The sequence below is a fragment of the Nasonia vitripennis genome, chromosome 1, assembly GCF_009193385.2.
Source record: "Nasonia vitripennis strain AsymCx chromosome 1, Nvit_psr_1.1, whole genome shotgun sequence".
NCBI lineage: Eukaryota > Metazoa > Arthropoda > Insecta > Hymenoptera > Pteromalidae > Nasonia > Nasonia vitripennis.
In genome coordinates this window covers 32,673,481-32,695,711 of record NC_045757.1, presented here as the reverse complement: position 1 = coordinate 32,695,711, position 22,231 = coordinate 32,673,481, and the positions used below count along the sequence as shown (strand labels likewise).

The window sequence follows — 22,231 nt, the reverse complement described above, 5'->3', positions numbered from 1 at the left end:
AATAGGTTTTTAGCTTTTGCAAAAGGAGACTTCTAAAATTTCAGCCTGATCGGTCGAAAATTGCGTGAGATATCGCATCTCACACATTTTTCGCACACGAAACTATAAGGCACTTCCGTGTCGCGGTCGTACCTAAAAAGCGGATAAAATTACTGAGAAGCTATGAACGAAAACAGTAAGCTCATTATCACAAGAAGCTTGGTTATATTTTGAACAATTTTTTATTCACAAATATATTATATTTTCTAGATAACAACTTCAGAAAATCAAATTTCCCGCTCTTTTTCATCTGACACACTATGGCGATTTGGCAACACTGTATAGAACACAAGCAGCTCGAAAAATTTGAAAACCTTGACGACTTTTCTCAAGGAAAGAGAAGCGAAAAATGTGAATGCCATTCTAGATGAATAAAGAAACAATTCAACAGATACCTATGAGCAGAAACGGGTTTGCTGCCCTCAACGACGGCGCGACATCCGAGACCCGCGAATATAAAATGTAGGAGAATGTAACAAGGTGTAATGCGCGCTCCGCATTGGACAATCGCTTTTTACAACTGAGCACGTCACGCTCGTATAGCTTACACGCGCCGTACTGCCGTACAGCATGATGCAATAGAGGCAGTCGAATTCGTGATGCGATTTTTTTTGTTTGTTGTATGTAAGCCGTTCCCGGAGAAAGATAATAACTAGAGAACTTTTAAAATATAGCATGTATTTTAAATTCTGTACACGTTATTTCTGTTCAACGGGCATTGCAATAAAACGCTTCATTGAAGTCGTCTATAATTGGAACACAATTTTCATATTCTAACAATGCATGTATCTCCATAGAACAGTAAATTTGTACTGCGACATTCACTGTTTTAACAGTTGTGCAACAACTTAAAATAAAATCATTTCTCGTTCAATTCGGCACCAGGAATTTTTCGTATAGCTTCTTTATACAGTATATAAGTATCAGCGTATATCCTCTCGAAATTCTTAGTGACCGGGCGCCATTGTTGATAATTCAATCACAAAAGCGATCTTTATGTCGTTGTGAATTATTTAGTACACAAGAACTTTTTAGGATGACCTCAATAGACTTATAAATAAATGCATATCTTGTAACACCATTAGTCAGATTTTTAAAACGAATGAAAGAAAAACCTCTAGGTCTACATAATCTAGTGACTATTGATGTTGAATTCTAACAAAAAAGATAGAAACTAAGACCGGATTTTGATGGTTTAACGAATAATCTGTTTTACTTAAATTTATCCTAGTTAACTCCTGTAAATTTGAGTCAAGTAGGAAACAAAATGCGACGAATCTTCGTTCCATTTAGGCGAGAGCTCCACTTTACAAGTATTGAACACCCAATCCTAATTGAATCTGTTGCTGTACATCAGATCGTAAGTACTTGAAAGGCAGGCAAAAGTTTAACTCTACTCTAGCTATGTTTCCTAGTTTCATTGCAATTCCACAACCAGCTGTACAACGAACGTTTTCCGTCAGAACCCTCAAATTTTCTTCATAGCTACCTCCTATTAAATGAATAAAATTATAAAATTATAATATGATTAATCAAGGCTTACTATGTCAAGAAAAACTAAATTCACAATAACTTACCTAATTTCAACGCGGCATTGTTCACATTACCCCCGTTTATAAAACCGTGCAACCTGAATAGATCACCGAAACTGTTTTTGCCGGGCCTGAATGGAAGCGGACTGTAAAAATGAAATGCAGCTGCCCAGTAGGTGTTTCCTCCTAGAGCATGACCTTCTTCTCTAGGTCCCACACCCCTCATTTCAAAACCTCTGAGATTTAGAGGACCGCCTAAGAAAAAGTTATCCGCAATACTGATCTGCATGTCGTTGTTGATTCCTCTCAGAAAACCGGTTTGAGCAGCTACTTGGAACGTCTGCAAAAATTTGTAGTTTTATTTATAATTACTTTTGCAAAGTCAAGATAATCTACTATTGTAAATAACGTCAAAAATTGAACATGCTTTATCTTTTCCGTATTCTTACTTAAAAGAAGTATATAATTTACGAAATAAACTTACAAGACATTCATGAGGTGACCAATTGCTTTGTATAGCTAATTCGTTTTTAATGAAGCCAATATTGCCTCCAAGACCTGCTATTTCAGTTGTGCACTGAACTAGAGTCCCAGAAGATGGGAAAATTTTTTCGTCTCTTTTGTCTACTTTGCAGATGTGCCTAAGAGAAGATTTAAGAGTCGGTCCACATTGTTCTCGAACGCGAAAAGTGGCCTGTTTCGTTGCTGTCAATTCTCTGACAACGGCTTCGTATTGAAGATGATGTTTGAATGTGCCAGATTCATTTGAATCAAATGCAAAATCTACTAAAAGACCTTTATCGTTTTCTTTATAACCAGACCATGGGAACTCTGATGTTGTAGTATAGACACTTGTTGTTAATCTACAACAAAATAAAATAAATTGAATTTTAAAATAATTTGAATTGTTTTCTCCTAGAGCTTTTTAATTCTTTAATATATTTCAACCTACACTTTACTTAGTCGACCAGTAAAAAAAGGCTTTATGGCAGCAATATTTATATTAGAAGAGTTTTTATGGCCATATGAATAGTCGACTTGAAGCTTCTCGCCTCTGCCAAATAAATTTGGAGTTTTAGCTCCAATGAGAAGGGATGCTTCATTATTTCCAACCATAGTATTTATATTGCCCATTATTCGCTTTAATTCATGAACTGTGAATGTGACCTGAGGATATAAATTGATTAATTTATTTTTGTCAGAATCAGCTACAGAAGTAAAACTTATCTTGAAAATAATCAATTTCAAAATTTTACCTCAACTCCCTCTGGTGTAGCACCAGGTCCATGACTAGTATCAATATACACTCCTATATTTTTGAAGCAGCCCAATGATTCCAATTTTCCTCTTACTGTGTAGGCATTTATTATAACATCTTGGAAATCTTTAGCTTTGAACAGTTCATTTACTTGTGCTTTAATAATATCATGCTTTGTACGACACAGTCCATCGATATGTATTTTATCAACTCTTGCCTGAAAGAGAAGTGATTATCATAGTATATTTGTAATTGCTTTACATGAACAAAAAAAGTATAAAGCAATCATATAGAAAAGCTTACCCTAACACTTTTCAAATCCAATGGTTTAGTTCTTTTATTTTGATCTCCCGTAAGTGTTCTGTCTTGGCCAAATGGAGACTGAAAATAATTTTGAATGTATGTTGAGGATTCTTAAAAGATAATCAGTCAATTTTTGTACAACTTGGAGTGTTTCTTACATGATCACCATCTTTTGGAAATTTTGTTTTGTCCCTCATTGTCTTATCTTGTTGTGCAACACCAAAATTGTTCAACGTTTCAGGCTCCTGAACATAATAATAAAGTATGAAATAGTAATGAATGAACATTTGGCTATACGCATAATATACAAAAATTGACGAAATATGAATAAAGGTCATTCAATAATTTAATTTATATAAAATAGAATAAACCTATTGTAAGATCTTTGACATACAAAAATAAAACGCATTCAACCTTGAAATGAATTACCAGAATTACAGGTGACTAATACTCTCTAAACTCCTAAACTCAACATTATACAATCTGAATAAAAAAGTACCCCTAAAGCTAACAAACTTAACTGAAAGGAATCTTATTACTAGATACGGAGCATACAAAAAAATCAATTTCTAACTAATCATCACATTTGTTTTCTGAAAAATTCTTTTGCATATCAGACTGGACACTCAAGTAAGATCTACTAGGTATCAGAGACACAAACTTCTGCTGAATGACGAAATAAACGAAACACAGAAATAAAAGCCAAAATGGCCCTCAATTCGCAAAAGCTAACGGCTTCCACGAAAACCGCACTAATATTAGGCGATTACGTTATTCACGTGCTAAATGCATAAGCGGGCCAAAGCATTGAACATAATCGCTTAGGTTATACAATACACTCCAGAACAAGAACAGCAGTACCACATCTGCACTGCTTATATACATGTATAGACAGACAGACACACCTTCGCGTGAACCGTCCCCATGCTCCCGTGTCAATCAAATTACACTCTCCAATAGTGTCTTCTTTCAAAACTCCGTAATTTATCACTTTATAACTCGAAAATGTATCACACGTCGTCCGAAAAAGAGCCGAATCAATGCCTCCACATGACTGCAGCTCCGAAAAGAAGAGACGACCGCCAGCGCGCGCGCGACTGACTGACACTGATCTCGAGAGTGCACATATATATATATATAAATATAACCCTCTTTAAACTGCACTGACCCTTTACAACTCAAGGATATAGATATCTATTATGAACTAGCACAAGTATTCTTTACCTGTCGTCGTCGCGACGCCGCCTATAATTATTCTAAACGTGATGTGAACTGCAAAAGTAAGTGGAGATCGGGCAGCACAGACACCGGCGCATGCTGTCGGAGACGTCGTCGACGGAGGGGCCTCAGCCCAGCAGCATCCAAGCCGGGAATATCAGAAGACGGGCATAGGTATATATATATCGAAAAAGTAACCTAACCTTACTTTACATTCGCGCGCGCGTGCAGCAAAATTTTGATATATACTAGAGTACATTTGATTTAATCAGTAAAACTGGTTGAGGATGCGATTTTATCGACTGAGTTGACATGTGCACCAAAACTGCTACTTAAGTGCAGGCTTTTTTCGTCCAACTCCTTAATGCTCTTTCTAATTGGAACTCAATATATAAATATCACAGAACATAGCACGTTTTCTTGGTATTCAAACCTTTATATGCACGAGGATAACAAAAAAAAATATGCAAAACAATATGAGTCCCATCGAAGCAGATCCTGCCGCTCATGCTATGTTGCTGCTAAGGTACGTAGCATCTGCTCGAACCAGAGGCTGTAAATCGGGTGTTTCTTGAGGTCCACTCATCGGTCTTTTACGATACCTTTGCACGTTTTTTCGCTAATCTAGTCTACATAGGCTTGAAGAAGACCGAAAAATACGCAAAATCAGCTAGGTCTGTACCACCGCCTGTAAATCGGGTGGTTTTGATCTTTTGTAAATCTAGCCTATACATAGGACATGAATACGCAAAAAAAGGTAGGGTAGATATTTGGCAGTGACTATGTAAATGGCGTATTTCTACCTTGGCACGTTTTTCTGCGAATTTAACCACCGTATAGATCCTTAAAGAGGATGAAAAAACACCAGGAAATACGCAGGTTTGGGCATCGTCTGCTATGAGATTTACGTATAGTCATGTAAATCTTGTATTATTGGACCTTTGAAAACAAGTAAGTAGTGGAGAAGTTCTTCATGAACACTTTGCTTTTTTACGAATAAGTCGCGAGTAATTAGAATGTTTGTTGATACTACTCCCGTTCCCTTGGCTAAAACAACCAATGCTACGACGACTGAGAATATAAGTTGATTTTTGGACATCTGACTGGTACAAATACTGTGTCCGCCGTATTAGTATGTACGCGTACATTTACTCTCACACTAAAGCCCTATCCAAATTTTTTCGGAAAGTATTTTCTAATGAATTTTTTAAATACCTTTCAATTTTTACGAACTAGCATGTAAAAAAATACTTTTAACACACATATATATTCTTCAAAAGCATTTGTTATATATTTCTTTATTATTATTGAATCAAACAAATCGAATTTTAAATTTTGCACGATTAAAATACGAGCCACAATATATTATTATAGGCTTTATAGGCTTTATAGGCTTTTTAATTAACAACTTAGTCTCATAACATTAGCGGACAACTGACGACTAACAATTTCGCAACGCTGGTTAGCATCACGTTCGTTGGCAGCCGATGCTATGGCCTGATCGAGTTCCTGGTTGAAAGTTCGCAGCAAGTTCGTGAGTTGAGAGTTCGACGAGTTGACGCAAGACGCAAGGCCCGGATTCATCATTGATTTGCTCTGAAAACAAAAATTCAGTTAAAGAATTCAGCAAACGTTATAATTGATCAAATATCAGCAACGGGTGAAAGAGATCGTTTATTTTTACCAGATTCGATTTTATCACTGTCGTGATCAAATTGGACCCACTCTTCCAGTGCGTATGTTTGACGTCGTTCTTCCAGTCTGCAGAGGCGTTCTGTTTTTTTTTTTTTTTTTTTTATAAAAATAAGACAATTTTAATAGGCTCTGTTATTTCTTGACGTGATAAATAAATCAGGCGATTACTTACATGCATTGCGACAAGCAAAAGCAGAGCAACGACGGCGTAGAACTTCATGACCCGTGTTTGATGAGTGAATAAGCCGTGCAGTAAACGGTTCTCTATTTATACGTATTTAGAGGTCTGTAAAAATCGAAAACTCCGCGGGGATTCCCATATCTTCCGTTATCGATTGAGAAAGTGATTTAACGCAACTGTGCTTGATAACGAAAGATATGTTGTATGAGCAATTTTATTATAAATATACACGCAAAATCAATAGGCGCACTTAGCATAGTCTATTTATTCGTTTATTCAATATTATTTATTTGTTTAATATATTTTATTTATTTATACAGCAAAATTTAAAAAGCCCTTTACGATATTGAAATTTGGTCAAAAGATAACGTAAAATTTTTACCTCGCTACCTAAGTGCCTTATAGTTTTGCCAGCGAAAACTATGCGTGAGATGCGATATCTCACGCAATTTTCGACTGGTCGGTCCGAAATTTTATGACTTTCCTTTCGCACAAACTGAAAAACTATTTTTGCATCCCGATCTTCTATGTTTTTTTTTAACATACGAGCACAATTTGTTTTGCGTGTATATTAGAATAAAAACATTGGTGTTATACGATCATCTCTGAGAGACTTAGAGTCGATCGGGCTAAAAATTTGTGTGCGAACTCCTCTCAGAATACTAAGCTGACAGATTCATTTTGTGCTTGATCCTGCACATATACGCAGAATGCGGTTACCTCCAAAAATCGCTAAAAATGTTTTTTTGTCTCTAAGTTGAATCCTACCCTGTTGAAAATAATAACGTCATTATATGACGTCATTTGACGCTACAAATTGCAACCTTTTATGACGTCATTACTTTCAACAGGTTGTACTTCTAAATAATGTCCAAAAAATTAATAATTTTTAATTATTTTATTAAACAAAAAATATTTTAAAAAACGATATCTCTTTGGCGTTAGCCCCCATTTTCCGTACTATCATTCGGATGGTAGCACCTATATATAGGCAACCATTTTAGCAATTTTGAAGTATTTAGAAGTACAACCTGTTGAAAATTGAAAATAATGACGTCATAAAAGGTTCCAATTTGTAGCGTCAAATGACGTCATTTAACGTTATTATTTTCAACAGGGTAAGCATTCTACAAAAAAAAAAGTTAAAGAAAGAAGTTGTAGATTTTTGAAAAATACAACTTTTTTCTGTTGACATGAACGAAGCGATGCAATAAATATAAGAGGACTAGTCTATATTCTAGAACATCCGCCGATTTGAATTCTTATTTTTCATATAAAGTTTTATTGACTCTTTGGTAAATCGTCTTTAATACATTGGTTCAAGATAGGTAAAAGTGGATAAAACGCTTTTAGAAGTTCGCTCATCCAAGTTGATAAGAAATCTTATCAGTCGAGTTTCATCGACTTGCATTGAATTTGTTTAGCATTAGAGTTATTATTAAATTTGCTTGACATTCGTGCAGAAGCGAGTAAAAATGAATAAATAGGATCTAGTATAATAAAAGTCCTTATGCGTTGGTTTGATAGAATCTGGCAATGCCATAGACAAATCTAGTCTAGCAGAACAATTAAACATGCTTCCATTTCCGGTTCTCCGGAACGAAGGGTTTGGGCTGACCAAGAAGTCTAAATCTATATAATATATAGTTGCAGCTAATTTATTCCATTTTATATTTGCGAACGACGAAGATAAACCGTTAGTTGCACATTTTTTTTTTCATTTTCATAATATTTTGGTATATTATGTTGGATTTTTTAAAATTTAATTCAAAACTTTGACAATTGTTTTTTTTTTTTTTAATTTAAAAACATTATTTCAATGATCCTGTGTACTATGAATCCATCACTACCGAATTCTTGTAAGTACAGAGCCTTAATATCCGTTTAATTTACAAAGCTGAAAGGGCACGTAAAGTACCACATAACACAACCCACAACCGCTGAAAAGAGGATCGTGTGACGTTACAATACTGTATAAAGCAGAGACTGTACAGTTTACTCATGCATATATACTTAGGTACCTAACTATACTGCTTCTCGGCACTCGCTGATCGCTCACATCGCTGCGTCGGCTGTTGTGTGTAGTTTATTCCCTAAAAAATGGCGACATCCAGCGCACCGAAGGACGTAAGCGCGTATCTCCTGCAAAAGCGCAACAATCCCGACCGGGCAATCGCTGAAGAATGGAGCAAACTCGACGAGCTTTACCAGAAAAAGTAAGTGGTGAAAAAAATCCAGCGAAAATCGCCTACGATTAGCTGTAAAACTTGAATTAACGATCTCATCACCCGGTGACTTGCAGACTTTGGCATCAACTCACCCTCAAATTGGAGACGTTCGTGCTGCATCCGGCACTGCAGAAGGACGAGAACTTGGTCGATCTGTACAACAACTTTCTGTCCACCTTCGAGAGCAAGTGAGTTGAAAATGCCAAGCTTTTGCTGAACAAACGTCAACATAACCTCACTCTCTGTATATGGAATGTTATTACATGCCAACATGTTTTGATTCTTACCTTCTTTGGCAGATACTTATTTTTTATTTTCGTAATATTCACTTTTACAAGTGTATTGAGATAGGAGGGATTATTAATGTTTTAAGCTAGTCAGCTATATTATTCAAATGAACCTTTGTCTTAGGATCAATCCATTGTCGTTAGTGGAAATCTTAGCTCACGTGATCAAGCAGTTCAAGGATAAGCGTGGTGCTATTAACTTCCTGGAAAAGACTGAGCCAAAGGTTAAGAGTAGCAAAGAAGCAGTTGCACTATGCAAAGTTCTTGCAGGACAGATACTGTTAGACGAACTGAATATCCAGGATGAGACTAAGAAAATTATAGAGGATGTAGAGTCTATGCTTGAAACCAGCGATGGCATTACTTCTGTACATGGCAGGTTTTACCTTTTGGCTAGTCGTTTGTATAGACTGCAAGGGAAACACGCTGATTATTACAGAACAGCACTCAGGTAAGCATTGATCCTTGTAAAATCAAAGACTTAATTCAAATAAGAAAAAACTAATTTTTCTGTTCAAATTCAACAGATACTTAGGTTGCATTGATATAGACACTTTATCAAAGGCTGAACAAGAACAGCATGCCTTTTTCTTGGGCTTGGCAGCCCTTTTGGGAGAAGGTGTGTACAACCTTGGAGAGCTTTTGGCTCACCCAGTCCTAGAATCACTCAAGGGTACGCCAAACTCTTGGCTGATTGATTTATTACAAGCATTCAATGCTGGTGATATAGCCAGTTTAGAGAAATTGAAGACACAGTGGAGCAAAGTAGCTGATCTGGCTGCCCAAGAGCTGAAACTCCGACAGAAAATTTCTCTCCTTTGCCTCATGGAGATGACTTTCAAACGTCAAGCAAATAACAGGTATATTTTTAGGAAACAAAAAGTTAAGTAAGTGTGACTTGTATTGTACCTATTATTTAATGTTACAATTTTTTACTGCAGACAACTGACGTTCGCCGAAATATCTCAAGAAACTCATTTACCAATCGGAGAAGTTGAACTTCTGGTAATGAAAGCTCTTGCTCAAGGTCTGGTGCGCGGAGCGATTGATCAAGTAGCGGGTACAGTTAACATGACGTGGGTACAACCACGAGTACTAGATCGCACACAAATCTCAGGAATGATTCAACGTCTGGAAGGCTGGTGCAAAGATGTCAATTCGATGGAGAGTCTTCTGGAAAATCGGGCTACAGAAATACTGACGCTTTAATCTGTTAAGTTATTTACAACGAGTGTGTTTCGTTTGAATCATTTATTATTTTTTTTCTTTAAATTTTCTTTATTTCCATGTACGAATACACGAGAAATTTCTATGGACAATTTTTAACAAATATGGTACAAAATTTGCAATAACTAAACGTATGTTTTCACTCACTCGTTGACTAAATTTCAAAATACAAAATACATTTTTTACTTATACATCTGTTAGTCATTAACTATTATTAATAAATTATCTCTATATAAATTCTTAAATATTGCTATATTTATTTCGAATATTGCAATTCAATCTTAATTTTTGTTAAAAATATAGAAACTAATCCATCAAACTAAATTACAATGAAGATGTGCTTGGCTATTGAAAATTATAAAGAGTAAATTAAAAGTTTTAAGATATCCGCTAATACAAACATCTGTGCCTGATTAAAAAGCTAAAATTTTCGAGAATGCTTATACACAGCTTCTTTAAAATTTGCTTATGCCCAACAGTGATCTAATCCACATACCTCTCTATATTTATAGAAAAGGGGTGATCCTATTGTGGTATTTGATCCAGCCCAAAATACAGAGAATTGCTAGAATACAATAATAACAGTACCATAACATTTCTTTACTTTTTGAGTGTAATCTGACTGGACACGGTACGCAAGGAAAGTTAAGTGAAAACTAAAATAATTCTTAAAAACAATGGTTTTATTATAAAAAAAAATTAGGTATATTTCCTTTCGAAAAAAATTTTAATTTTCAGATAATAAGCATTAAAAAATCATTATTACCCTGCATTCTTGGATAAAAGAAAATTTTTAAAGTTTAAAAAATGGCAATAAATTGCTGGACTAAACAAGAATAAAAATTCGTTGTAACAAAAAAAAACATGAATAATTATCAACATTTTCTCATAGAAATTTTTATAGACACACAATTATTATAAATTCTTACTTTTATACAAATAGGAGCACTATTGTACTGGTTTCGACGCATTTCTTGATCTAAAAAACGTACATTCATGATTTCTTAAAATTAAAAAAAAATCATCTTGAAATAACATTTTTGGATTTACAAATAGTACAATTTAGTTAGATCTATGTACAAATGCAAATATTATGCATTCAGTCCACCTCTTTTACAATGAACACTTAATTAATTATCTAATATAATCGCGTTATCCCGCAATTCCAAATGTGGAAAATACAATCTTTATGGAATAACGCATTTGATTAAAATCTAGCTACACAAATGGATTCTTCACCACAAATAAATTTTTAATGAGAGTTCACCAACCAATTCGCGTTCATTGCAAATGATAATTGGTAAATGAAAATAACGGAGATTAAACATTTTGAGCTTTACAAGAAAACCAAGTACAGATCCAAGAGATTAGTGATGATGCCCTGTCGTGAGAATGGCAGGTAAAAAGGAACCTATAACCAGAGCCACAATTTCTTTGAACTTCAAACCGAAAGAAGGCGCTGACGACACAGTATCAGTTGGTAAATGTGAGTAATTTGTACTATTCCTAGTCATCAGTTCGGGGAGAACGTGTACAGTTGCTACGTATAAAAATGTTCCAGCACTGAACAACATTGCTATGCCAGTCGCGTTCACATTATTAAGAGTCTCTTTACCTTCCTGAAATGAATATTCAATTTTAGTTTTCATTCATGTAGCTCATGCTATATCAATAAAGAATAAAACGAAACTAAACAAGAGCAGCACTTACTTTTCCAATTCCAAAGTATGTGATCAGAGCCAAACATGGGGCTGACAGTGAAAATATCAACAGGTGCCTCTGGATTCTCCTCCTTTCAACATTTTCGTGAAGCAGAAAGGACACAAGACCAAAAGCTGCTGGAGCCTAAAAATCATTTAAAGTTTTTCATTACAAAACATAATTTCAAAGAGTCGTCAAATTCAACGATCGATAACAAAATGAATATCTTACTTTGTGCAACATAATAGCCAGAAACACAATGGCTTCGACGTCAGCCTGCGACGTCGTCGCAGCAGCTCCAAGAGCCACTCCGTCGGCCGCGGCATGGACAACGAGGCCGAGTGTTGCGGTCATGCTTCGTTCTTTGCCTCCGCTTCTTTTCGTCGAGCACTGGTCAATAAGCAGCATGAACACAAAACCTAGTACCAGACTCAATCCTATCAAGCTGTGAAGATCAGCTGTAAAAGAAAATACGTGAAATGCGACGTACATTACTACAATAATTTTTTGGCTGAAATACTTAGTAAAAATCTTTTTAATGATTTATTTTTTTGTGCTGGGTTTCAAAGGTGAAAGTTTGAATTCTGTATTTACCATGATGAGCTTCACTAGCATCATGTGCAGTAGTTGCTGTGCTCGAAGCTCCATTAAAGAGGGCTCGAACTCCTTCAGGAATGATCACAGCCAATGCAGTTCCTACAAGTAGTCCAGCACCCAGAACTGATACTAATTGTAGTTTATCCTGTAAGGAAAAAAAAAATTTATTTTTAATATATTTTTTAACAGCTTTGAAAATTTTCTTCCAACTTGAAAAAAAAGCGTTATCTTTATTGTTAATGCTTGTTATCTAAATACGGGTAAAAAGACATTCAAATTAAAATCAAGGAAAGAAACTGTTACGAAAACTGGTTCTGATAATTTTTTTGTTACTCATTCGCAATACCATCAAAGCAGCTTGCATCACATGATTTTTACATGACTTTTATAATTATAGATACTAAACATTTATGACTGCTGTACAAATAATAGTAAATCATCACTTACAGTAAAGAAAGGAATTGATTGCATTATTCAAACAGTCATATTTCATGGATTTATAGTTTGACAGCTTATTGCTGTTATAACATATACAACGAATAATTTTCAATTATTAAATTTAAAAATGAAAAAATGGTAAATTGAAACAAAAGAAAATCTTTCTCCAAGTACAAGGTAAAACAACTGTTACGTTTATACGATTCACTGAATACAAGCAGCAAATCCGCGCAATATGATACATAAAGCCTATATTTCACTCGAGTAATAAACAAACAAAAATTTCAAAACCGCAACATCTGTACGCGAATTATGCAACGCCAATAGCATCAAAAAACCAGCTGAAAATATCAAACATTACCAAAATTCATTGTTTACATCGCGCCGATATCAACAAACCCGTTCGATATTATCTGGGTTGCACCTCTTCGCGCGAACACATGCACAAAACACAAGACACCCACGTCGAACAGGTTATGTCGATCAGCCACAACAATCGCGAATCGATCCAAGAAAAAGACATAAAAATAAGAGAAATCGTATAGAATAAAAAAAACCACCTCGGACAGATTCATCACTAGCGGTAGCGAGCCGGCCAGGTAGGACCCTCCCAGCATCACCAGAGACAGGACCCACAGTACCGTCGTCTCGTCCATGTTGATTACGATTTCAGCTCAATTCCCGGTGACAACTGGCCCCTGAATTTCTAATCACAGGCCGGAAGCGCGCAGCTCTCTCAGCGGGCGCACTTTCTCTCTTGGTGAGCGTCGAAAAAAAACTTTACGAGAGAGAGGCTACGACGTTTACACCACTACCTCGGCACGATCAGGGCCGCCCGGGATTGCCCGGACCTCCAGCTCATGTCCTCGAAAAACTGCTCCGAAAAGATATGTAAGTATTTATGGGTATTGAAGGGTCGCGACAACAACAGCTGTTCGCTCCGCGGACTGACACTGTTGCTCCCCGAGAGGAGCGCGAGACTGAATGCCAATGTGGCAGTTGAGGGACCTTTTACATGTGCACTTGCTGTTGCTGGTGCTCTCGGACGTATTGTATAGATATATATGTGAGAGTCTGGTCGACTTCGGCTCGCAGTTGTAGACTTGTAGTATACCTATATATAGCACAATTTCACGCGCAGGCTCGGTGGTCACTGCGAGGTATAAGTACGCGAAATATAATATATAATATTAGTTGTCCGGCAAATAGCGGGCTTTAATACAGCTGTCAATTTCTTTTTACTTACAGACTTTTAATTTGAAAAAGGATCTTTTTAAAAATTATTGAAACTCTATGACAAATTATGAGTATATATATGAACAATGTGTGTTATAACATAAAATTGGCAAGTAAAAAAATTAATAAATAAGTATACGGAGGGTATTTGAAGGAAAAATCACCGAAATATAGAATATTTGTATTTACTTCATCCTTCAGTTTTTTCTCTTATAAATTGACTAATTTAACTTTACCATTCAGCTTTGACAGTAGTATAAGTTCAATATACTAAATAATAAAAGGTCGTTCGCGCGACTTTTTTTCGTTACTTTTTCATCATTTTCTTCTCGTAAATGGTCGCAATTGGAGATGACAAGAGTGTTATAATTATGAGAAATCTTGAATTTGCCCATTCGCTCAATAGTTCAGCGATTCTTGTAGCCGATATTATATTAATGAAAAGTAATAAATGCAAGGCGAGGAGATACAATAATTAAGAATTATTATTAATTTATACTTCGTAAACGAGAATATAAATGATAAGAAATATCATGATGATGTACAAAAAGCGTCCTCCTATCAATTTATTAAGTTCTAGAAATATTCCGTACCGCTATAACAATAGGCCAAGTTTGCCACATACTTCCGACTTTTTTCACATTTTTTTTTTAAATAACCCCTCGACGCGTCAACAAAACCACTTTATCTTTGTAAGACATTTACTGCTCTTAAACGGGCGTAGTCGTCTTTAATTGTCGAAAAATTAATGACGTTCCAGACATCAGTCGTCTGAATATTCATTAATCGTAGTAAAAACTAAAAATTAAATTTATTATCCATTTATGTTAATTGTTGTTTCCCCAATATTTCTTTGCTATTTTTCATCTTTCAAACTCGAGCTTTAACTATTCTCTTTATCGGACGTAACGTGGTATTGCTTTGTGTGAGAAAGCTTTATTTTAAATCATTGGTCGGCTCTGACATATATCTTGAACGATTTTTATTTTTCGTTTTCTAAAGAAATATATATTCAATATTAAATCTAACGCGCTCTCCGATTGAAACTGATTAAAACCTACCTTAAACACAAAAGATCTCTATTACGATCATTAGGAAAATATGGCTTTAAGCAATTTTTTGGTGATACAAACTTCAGCATGTCTTGGTAATTTTTTGTTTTTCTTTTTATAATAAACTAGAAAAAAATTTCAATAAACACAGAAAGTATTGAAGATATGCACAAATTAAGATTAGTTAGTATGTGCATCTCTCAATTTACAATGAAACTCTTAATTAGTAAGAATCGAATTGTAAAACTTACAAAACAAAATACACAGTCGAGATCCTCACAATTTTTTCCTCGTAGGCTTGATACACTCAAGTTATAATAATCATCACTCATTTCTTTCCGCGATAGCGAACTCGAAGTCATCTAAGCAAATCGGTGGAAAACCGTAAAATATTGTACGATATCTTAGCTTTACGTACGTGTGTTTACGTGATACATGAGTGGAGTGTATGTGTGTTGTGTGTTTGTGTGGAGACAAAAAATGTATCCAAGTTCAAGTCATCATCTGAATTTCTCTCGAAAATATACCGTATACAATATTTTACTTCACTTATAAATATATACAGTCGTGAATAACGAATCACGCACTAGGACACATCTTAAAATTCGACATGAAAAACTGAGCAGTGCGCGAAAATGGTCTGCCATTGTTAATGGATAATAGATCTTCGGCGTTTAGATAAAAAGTTTAGTTTTAAAAATTCAACACTCCTAATAATCTAAATGTGAATTTTAAATATCAAATTTTTAAATCTTAACTTTTCACGTACATACATCCCATATTTTTTCTTTCTTTTATAACTCGCGCAAAGAAGTCCATTTGTTATTGGCGTCATGTTACGTGCAAATCTTTCAAGTCCGGTTTTCGCTGCCTTGATTCACTGTCCTGTATCCAAGCGTACAGAGATTGGTACCCGAGTAAACTAGCGAATCATTTCAAGTTACATCAAGTTTTTTTTCAATATTCTCCTGTCCTTATTTAGTCACTTGCTATCGTTTGTAAATATGTACACTGTTCGGGACGATAATCAAAGGTTTCCAAATTTGATGATGGGGCACATTAGGGAAATCGATCCGGCGATGGGGGCTAATCGGCGTAAACGATGAATTGCTGATTATCCACATCAGCCACTTCAACTTGGACAAATTGCGGCTGCTGCAGCTGTATCTGTTGTACTTGGCGGCCAATCGCGTTCCGTGTTCTGAAACGAACCATACAGATATTAGAATCATTATTTTAGTTACAAGAATTCACTAGGTTGAAACTAATCAAAACATACTTGGCCTTTGCATGTGTTAATATGTGTGATTTCAAATTTGTAGACTGAGCAAACTTTTTGCTGCATCCATCAAAAGGACAGACATAGGGCCTGTCACCAGTGTGAATCCTTACATGAGTACGTAAGTTGAAGTCCAAACTGAATCGTTTGCCACAACCCTCAAATGTGCACTGGAATGGTTTTTCTCCAGTGTGTACAAGCTGGTGCCTCTTCAATTTAGAACTTTCCACAAAAGCTTTACCACATTCAGCACATACGTGAACCCTAAATAAATATATTGTATTTAGACAACTATATATTTCGTTAAATTGGAATATAGTAACAATACAAATGTAAGAGCTACTAACCTTGGACCATGAGTGTGCAAGTGTTTGCGCATTGCACTATTGTCCCGGAACATTTTTGTACATCCTTTGTGTGGACAGGCAATAGTGCGCTCTACCCCATCAATGATGGGTGGTTTACGTACTTTCAGTTTGTGACCGGGTCTAGCGAATTCCGCCAGCTGTTTGGGATCAGACAGATCCAAGCCTGGCATGCCATCAGAGACTGAGCTGCCTGAATGATTCACCATTGAGACTGATGATTTAGTACTCATGTATTCTGCATAGTCTGGATCAGGCTCAGGATTAGAGCCCTCATCTGGAACATCCACCAGGTGAGACGCTAATAGGACACTCCCTTTAACAGCAACAAACAAGCAAACCAAAACAAATACTACCGCAGTTTCATTTGTTCAAACCTATTTTTGTAACTGTTAATGTTGATTACTTATGCATTCAAGCATTTTCTTTATTTTCTTGAATGATGAGCAAGCTTCTGTTTTAAGGTAGTTTGGTCCTTTGATTTTCCAAATGTATAAATGATTCGAATACTTGATCATGACTGAAAAATTATCGTGATTCTATCTCTACGAATGATCAATCTACCTTAACTTTTACTTATCATTGCATCTAAGTGTTAGTGGTTGAATCTTCTAAATCTTGAGTGTGGACAAGTTTTGAAAGTCCAAAATGCAAATAGTTGAAATAAAAAAATTTCACAGAATTTTAGTACAGAACATAAAATAATAAAAAGACATTTTGAATTTTCCAAACTTGAAATCACAAGTGCTTTGTTCCTTTTCCTTTTGGTCTCCTTTGCAATGTTGCCAAAATATGAGTGAAAAAAGGACACAGTGATTAAGTATACATTAGCATTGACGCATTATATGAAAATTGCTTATCTTTTAAACATTTATTTTCAAAAATCATAGCTGTATAATAAAGATGCATTCATTTACTTTTCAACTTTATTTCAAGGATATTTTTTAAACCATTCAACAATTTCCTTTTGAATTATTCTTTCTGCTTTCAACATCTTTGTTGCTTAACTTTACGTATACACGACAAAATACAAATCAGGTGAGCAAAAGGAGATAACAAAAGCTCTCGATATGTGCTAAACGTCAAATAAAGTGAGAAATAAAAATTTCGGAGCATTGGGAAACGGGAAAGGGAACCATCATAATATAACGGCAAAAGCAGCAGCCTCGGATATTAAAAATTCCAATGTAAATTCCACCCCATTCTAGGCTCAATATCTGTAGGTATACGAAAGCCGCAAATACTTTCGAAAGAAAGAAAAAACAAAATCTCCAATCTGACAACGTCGCATATATCTATATACTCGACTCGTCGCTGCAACAGTTCACGTGCCCCTTTTACACTAAATATAGTCATCGGAATGAAGCTCTTTTTTGACGCTGAAAATCCTGCAAATCATTTGAAATCGCTAATCATGGTTGAATCTCTAGCATTTCTCGATCAACGTCCCAATGACGTATCGCTAAAAAATAAATATTGAAACGACAAGCGTAAACCGGCCGTAAAACACATCGCTCGCAACGACGCCATGACAGCTCGGCTACCCCCTTTCGGCAGCTCTCCGCGGCGCCGAACCAAGATGGACACCACGGCGGCGAGGAGGCCATCTTCGTAACATGGCTGCCCCCGCGAGTGCCCTGGCTGCGCCGCGCGCGCGCCGATCAAAACAAACAAACCGCCGCCAACTGTCAAACTGCCATCCGGACGAGCTCGTCTGTCCCAGAGCCCAGGAACTCGTGCTGGCTCTGGACGACGGAGCCGTGTGTGTCCGATCGATGCCCTGCCCGGAAGTGCGCGATCGCGGTGGATTTCCGCCTCTCTACGCGTCGTGCTACTGCCTTTTGTATATTAGGATTGCTGCTACTGCTAGAAAATCTTGGGACGAGGATGCGAGGTGTAGCCTCGGAGAAGACGACAACGAGACTTTTGACAGACGCTAAAGTAGGTGTGGTGCACGACACGCACTCGGCGTATATAGGATTATTTCGAGGCGGGGGAGAGAAAATAAAAGAACGGAGAGACAAGCTGCGCTTTTGCACACGCATAGGCTCTCTCTCTCTCTCTCTCTCTCTCTCTCTCTCCCCGATGCAACAATGCGCGTAAACAGTGGCTGCTCTGAAATCGTATAGATCGTATACGTAGTACCGAGTAGAGATAGAGAGGAAATAAAAGACCAGAGGAGAAAGGAAATTTGAATTCTCTGTTGCCAAAGAGAGGGAGAGACTCACCATCGTCGGTGCCCGATGCCCACATGGTGACGGAGAATTCGCCTTCGAGCGTCTTAATCTGAACCTGCTTCTGCTCCCACTTTCTGGCTTTGCTCTCGCCTGGCATCTCGGTGTAGATCGCGTGTTCCTGCGGCCTGAATCGCTGCTGTCCTCCACCAGCAGCACTCTTTCTCGCCTTCTTCTTGCCGGTCGCAGGTCTGGAGGACGGCCCGGGACTGGCCTCGACGTAGATGTCGGCTGCGCCCTGCTCGGGCACGGGTATTTGGTCGTAGACGCTCAGCGGGTCCGTACCGCCGACGATCTCCTCCTGGGTCTGCAGGAGTATCTCCTCTTCGCGGCCCGTGTCCGGCAGGGACTGCAAAGTGATCATCTGCTGCTGGTGCTGATCGTCGACCTCTTCCTCCTCTTCCTCCTCCTCCTCGTCCGTGTCGACGATCGTTGTCTCGACTGTCTCGCAAGGCATGTCCACGGGGATGGACTCGATCTCTACCTCCTGGATGTCCGGCTGGATCTCGACCTCGGCAATCATGTCCGAGGACGCCATATTAATGTCGCCTGCCGACGCCATGTTTTTTCTCGACCGAAGGCGCGAGAGCCTCTCGCGGATAACTAATATGGCCGACGACTGGCTCTCTCTGATGCAGAGTTGCTGCTGCTCTCTCGGGCTTTCTCGCACTCGACGATGGATATAGATATACACTGAGCAGCAGCCTATCCAAAATAACACCGAGCTCTTTGTACGGGAATACAGGAGGGGGAGGCTCGGCGAGAGGGAGGGAGAAACACACGAACGATGCACTCGGCGCGTGCGCAGTTTGGACTGGATGACCGAGCGGATTAGCGGAAGGTTTTCTGACCGTCCTATGTACGTTTTATTTGCAGGTGGCTACTTGTTGCCGGTGTGGAAGATGATTTTGTTTTGTTATCTTTCGATGATCAAAATATACGTTTTCTGGGTGGACTTTTCGAGCTTCTACAGGTCATTCGGAAGCTGCTGGAGATTTGACGAAATTTTTAAATCCAACTAATTTCAGCAAGTCCAAAATAAAAGTTGTTTTTTGACATAGCGAGACGAAACTTAGAATATTACATGTGTCTTTTTAGTATTTACACACATGCAAATACACACGTCGGATGATTTTCGGATGATTTTCGTCATGCAAAATAGTTATCATTTTAAATTATAACCGCTGATTGGACGATCGTAGCGACATCTGTAGCAAATATTTTTTCAAATTCTGTCACTGTCTTGAACCCGCTGAAAAAAATGTCAGCTGTTACGGGAAATTTAGTGCACAGATAAACTGTCTTCATTTCCAATCTTGGCATGAGGCTGTGTTTACGTCCAGTATTTCATTTTGCTGCTTGAATAATTCTTTAACTTATGGGCTTGTACAGCATTTAATTTTTTTATTTAACAATATCTTGAGTATCATTCTTATTCGGTTAATTATTATAGATTATGGGGGACTTTGATGAAATGTTCCAACTTTTTCCCGAAATGGTCCTTCTTTCAAAATCTCCACCAACTTGGAAAGGTGTGATAACAGTTAGGAACTCCAACAATTGCAAAATAAAAGTCAAAGTCAAACTAACTGTTCCGTCTTTTCCACGATTAGATGATGCGATAGTACATTTTGGTAGCAGTATAGCATCTCTATTTGGAAACAGCTTTACAAAACAAATAAACTCAATACTAAAAAGATCAGAGTCAGTGCCTGCTCTTTTTGTGGATTTAATAAAGCTTATCGCAAGTAATTTTTTATTCAAAACTTTTATTTAAATTAAATTGTTACTTATTTTGAATTATATACACAGGAGACATTGTTGTCAGAAAATCAAGAACAAAAAATGGTTATTGATCCCGTGGAAACAAATGCCAGAGATAAACTGTTGAAAGAACTTGACAATGTTTTATCAGAAAATGCGGTACAAAACTTGAATCGGCATCTTAGTTTTTCATGTTATAATATATCTAACAATTTATTTTCTTTCAGGATGTAACATTTTCATCTACAAAAGATCTTAGTGCAATAAAGCTCACAATGAATGATATTTCAATAGTTGTGCAGCCAATACTTAATAACTCAGGGCAACATTCTTGGAAAATTATTAATACAGACTTACCTGATTTGCCAGGCTATACTGGCAATGAAAGAAAACCTTTTTCCTTGAAAGAAATTCGAAATATCTTTCAAAGGCAAGTTGACACCATGGAAGATGTATGGGACCAGTTAAGAAGAATCGATAAGTATGTTTTAGCAGTACATCTATGTAGATATATATAAAACTTATTATCATGCTAAATACAACTGCAATTTTCTAGTTTCTGTTGGGTAATAGATCCAATCCAACCAAAACCCTATCATCTGTATCGCAGGGTTTATCTATCTCCATTACTTTCCTTTTTGATCACGCTGAATCCCACGGATCCCACAGGATACCCGAAAATTAAATTCCTTGGCGCCAAGAATGAAGTTGAAAAGTATAGAGACATGATACAAGATGAAGATGCTATTGAAGTATGATCGTCAAATCAAAAAAAAAAAATAAAAAATCCAGTAGAAAGAAATTTAGTTCAAAACAAATTTGAATTTTATGTTTTAGAATTGGGATTTAGAATACTCTGTTTACGAAAATCTGCTAACATTACTGAATATCGACGAATTTCCTCAAGCACCAATAGTTGATGAACCAATGGAACAGGAAGGAATAGTTGGTGATGAAGAATGTTGCATTTGTTTTTCAATGGATGACGAAAGTGGTAATCTACCTGATGAAATATGTAACAATCAAAAATGCAAGCGACGTTTTCATTCCGCTTGTTTATTCCAAGTACATATATGTTTATACAACTTGTATATCATAATAATAGTTATACAAATTGACGATTAACAAGCAATTGTTTAAAACCTTTTTAGTGGCTGCAAGAGTTGGCAACAAATAAAATAGTCTTCAACAAAATTTTTGGACCATGTCCTAATTGTGGAGACGAGGTATCCTGTAATGTATCCTCTAGCTGATTTGGTGAGTCTTTATTAGTATCATGTAAATAACAATGATAAATGTCAAATGAAGTGAGCAACTTTTCCTGTTATGTATATAAATGACATGGTCGCAGGTACGACTGTTTTGTACTCAATCATTATTATTAAAAGATGTAAATTTGTTAGTTATTCAATCATCTAAAAAAGCGAATGACGTTGTAATAATTTGTTATAAAATCATCTGTTGTACAAATTATATTTTTATACCAGAAAAAAAACTTACTCAATAAATTTATTTCTTACAAAATAAAAGCATTTTTTGCATGTAAAGAAAAGAAAATTTTAAATATACCTTTTAAAATGTTCCGCGAGTTGCACAA

At 36.6% G+C, this 22,231-nt stretch overlaps 6 protein-coding genes across 12 annotated transcripts; 2 read left to right on the top strand and 4 right to left on the bottom strand.

Moving 5' to 3' along the window:
- Positions 1–202: 202 nt before the first annotated feature.
- Positions 203–4,500, bottom strand: LOC100119887 (sorting and assembly machinery component 50 homolog). 2 transcript variants are annotated; one of them, XM_001603541.6, is made up of 8 exons: positions 4,357–4,500; positions 3,291–3,377; positions 3,133–3,210; positions 2,828–3,046; positions 2,524–2,738; positions 2,056–2,434; positions 1,617–1,911; positions 203–1,531 (listed from the first exon to the last, which is right to left on the bottom strand). In XM_001603541.6, exons 2-8 carry the CDS (start codon positions 3,327–3,329, stop codon positions 1,347–1,349), a joined length of 1,410 nt encoding a protein of 469 aa, XP_001603591.2. In that variant the 5' UTR covers positions 3,330–3,377; positions 4,357–4,500; the 3' UTR covers positions 203–1,346. The 2 variants fall into 2 exon arrangements, with proteins under 2 accessions (XP_001603591.2, XP_003423895.1); XM_003423847.5 differs by lacking the exon at positions 4,357–4,500 and adding an exon at positions 4,038–4,236.
- Positions 4,271–10,213, top strand: LOC100119855 (26S proteasome non-ATPase regulatory subunit 13). 2 transcript variants are annotated; one of them, XM_032599317.1, is made up of 6 exons: positions 4,271–4,524; positions 8,244–8,442; positions 8,529–8,642; positions 8,866–9,192; positions 9,269–9,601; positions 9,683–10,213. In XM_032599317.1, exons 2-6 carry the CDS (start codon positions 8,327–8,329, stop codon positions 9,948–9,950), a joined length of 1,158 nt encoding a protein of 385 aa, XP_032455208.1. In that variant the 5' UTR covers positions 4,271–4,524; positions 8,244–8,326; the 3' UTR covers positions 9,951–10,213. The 2 variants fall into 2 exon arrangements, with proteins under 2 accessions (XP_032455208.1, XP_031789529.1); XM_031933669.2 differs by lacking the exon at positions 4,271–4,524 and having other exon boundaries at positions 8,235–8,442.
- LOC116418379 lies at positions 5,618–6,334 on the bottom strand. The gene is made up of 3 exons (XM_031933675.1): positions 6,218–6,334; positions 6,035–6,124; positions 5,618–5,946 (listed from the first exon to the last, which is right to left on the bottom strand). Exons 1-3 carry the CDS (start codon positions 6,263–6,265, stop codon positions 5,752–5,754), a joined length of 333 nt encoding a protein of 110 aa, XP_031789535.1. The 5' UTR covers positions 6,266–6,334; the 3' UTR covers positions 5,618–5,751.
- On the bottom strand, positions 9,992–13,861 carry LOC100119817 (zinc transporter ZIP9-B). The gene is made up of 5 exons (XM_001603483.6): positions 13,265–13,861; positions 12,264–12,411; positions 11,901–12,127; positions 11,679–11,813; positions 9,992–11,587 (listed from the first exon to the last, which is right to left on the bottom strand). The coding sequence occupies exons 1-5, from the start codon at positions 13,358–13,360 to the stop codon at positions 11,336–11,338; spliced, it is 858 nt and encodes a 285-aa protein (XP_001603533.1). The 5' UTR covers positions 13,361–13,861; the 3' UTR covers positions 9,992–11,335.
- A 248-nt stretch (positions 13,862–14,109) lies between these two features.
- On the bottom strand, positions 14,110–19,635 carry LOC100119779 (transcriptional repressor protein YY1). 2 transcript variants are annotated; one of them, XM_031933663.2, is made up of 4 exons: positions 18,865–19,635; positions 16,619–16,913; positions 16,272–16,535; positions 14,110–16,193 (listed from the first exon to the last, which is right to left on the bottom strand). In XM_031933663.2, exons 1-4 carry the CDS (start codon positions 19,430–19,432, stop codon positions 16,079–16,081), a joined length of 1,242 nt encoding a protein of 413 aa, XP_031789523.1. In that variant the 5' UTR covers positions 19,433–19,635; the 3' UTR covers positions 14,110–16,078. The 2 variants fall into 2 exon arrangements, with proteins under 2 accessions (XP_031789523.1, XP_031789522.1); XM_031933662.2 differs by having other exon boundaries at positions 16,619–16,952; positions 18,865–19,599.
- On the top strand, positions 18,227–22,168 carry LOC103317864 (E3 ubiquitin-protein ligase FANCL). Of its 4 annotated transcripts, none has more exons than XM_031933666.2 (8): positions 18,227–18,577; positions 20,324–20,402; positions 20,484–20,614; positions 20,683–20,793; positions 20,862–21,115; positions 21,191–21,386; positions 21,472–21,699; positions 21,786–22,154. In XM_031933666.2, the coding sequence occupies exons 1-8, from the start codon at positions 18,524–18,526 to the stop codon at positions 21,885–21,887; spliced, it is 1,155 nt and encodes a 384-aa protein (XP_031789526.1). In that variant the 5' UTR covers positions 18,227–18,523; the 3' UTR covers positions 21,888–22,154. The 4 variants fall into 4 exon arrangements, with proteins under 4 accessions (XP_031789526.1, XP_031789524.1, XP_031789525.1 ...); XM_031933668.2 differs by lacking the exon at positions 18,227–18,577 and adding an exon at positions 20,113–20,256 and having other exon boundaries at positions 21,786–22,168; XM_031933664.2 differs by having other exon boundaries at positions 20,324–20,614; positions 21,786–22,168.
- The last annotated feature ends 63 nt before the right edge of the window (positions 22,169–22,231 follow it).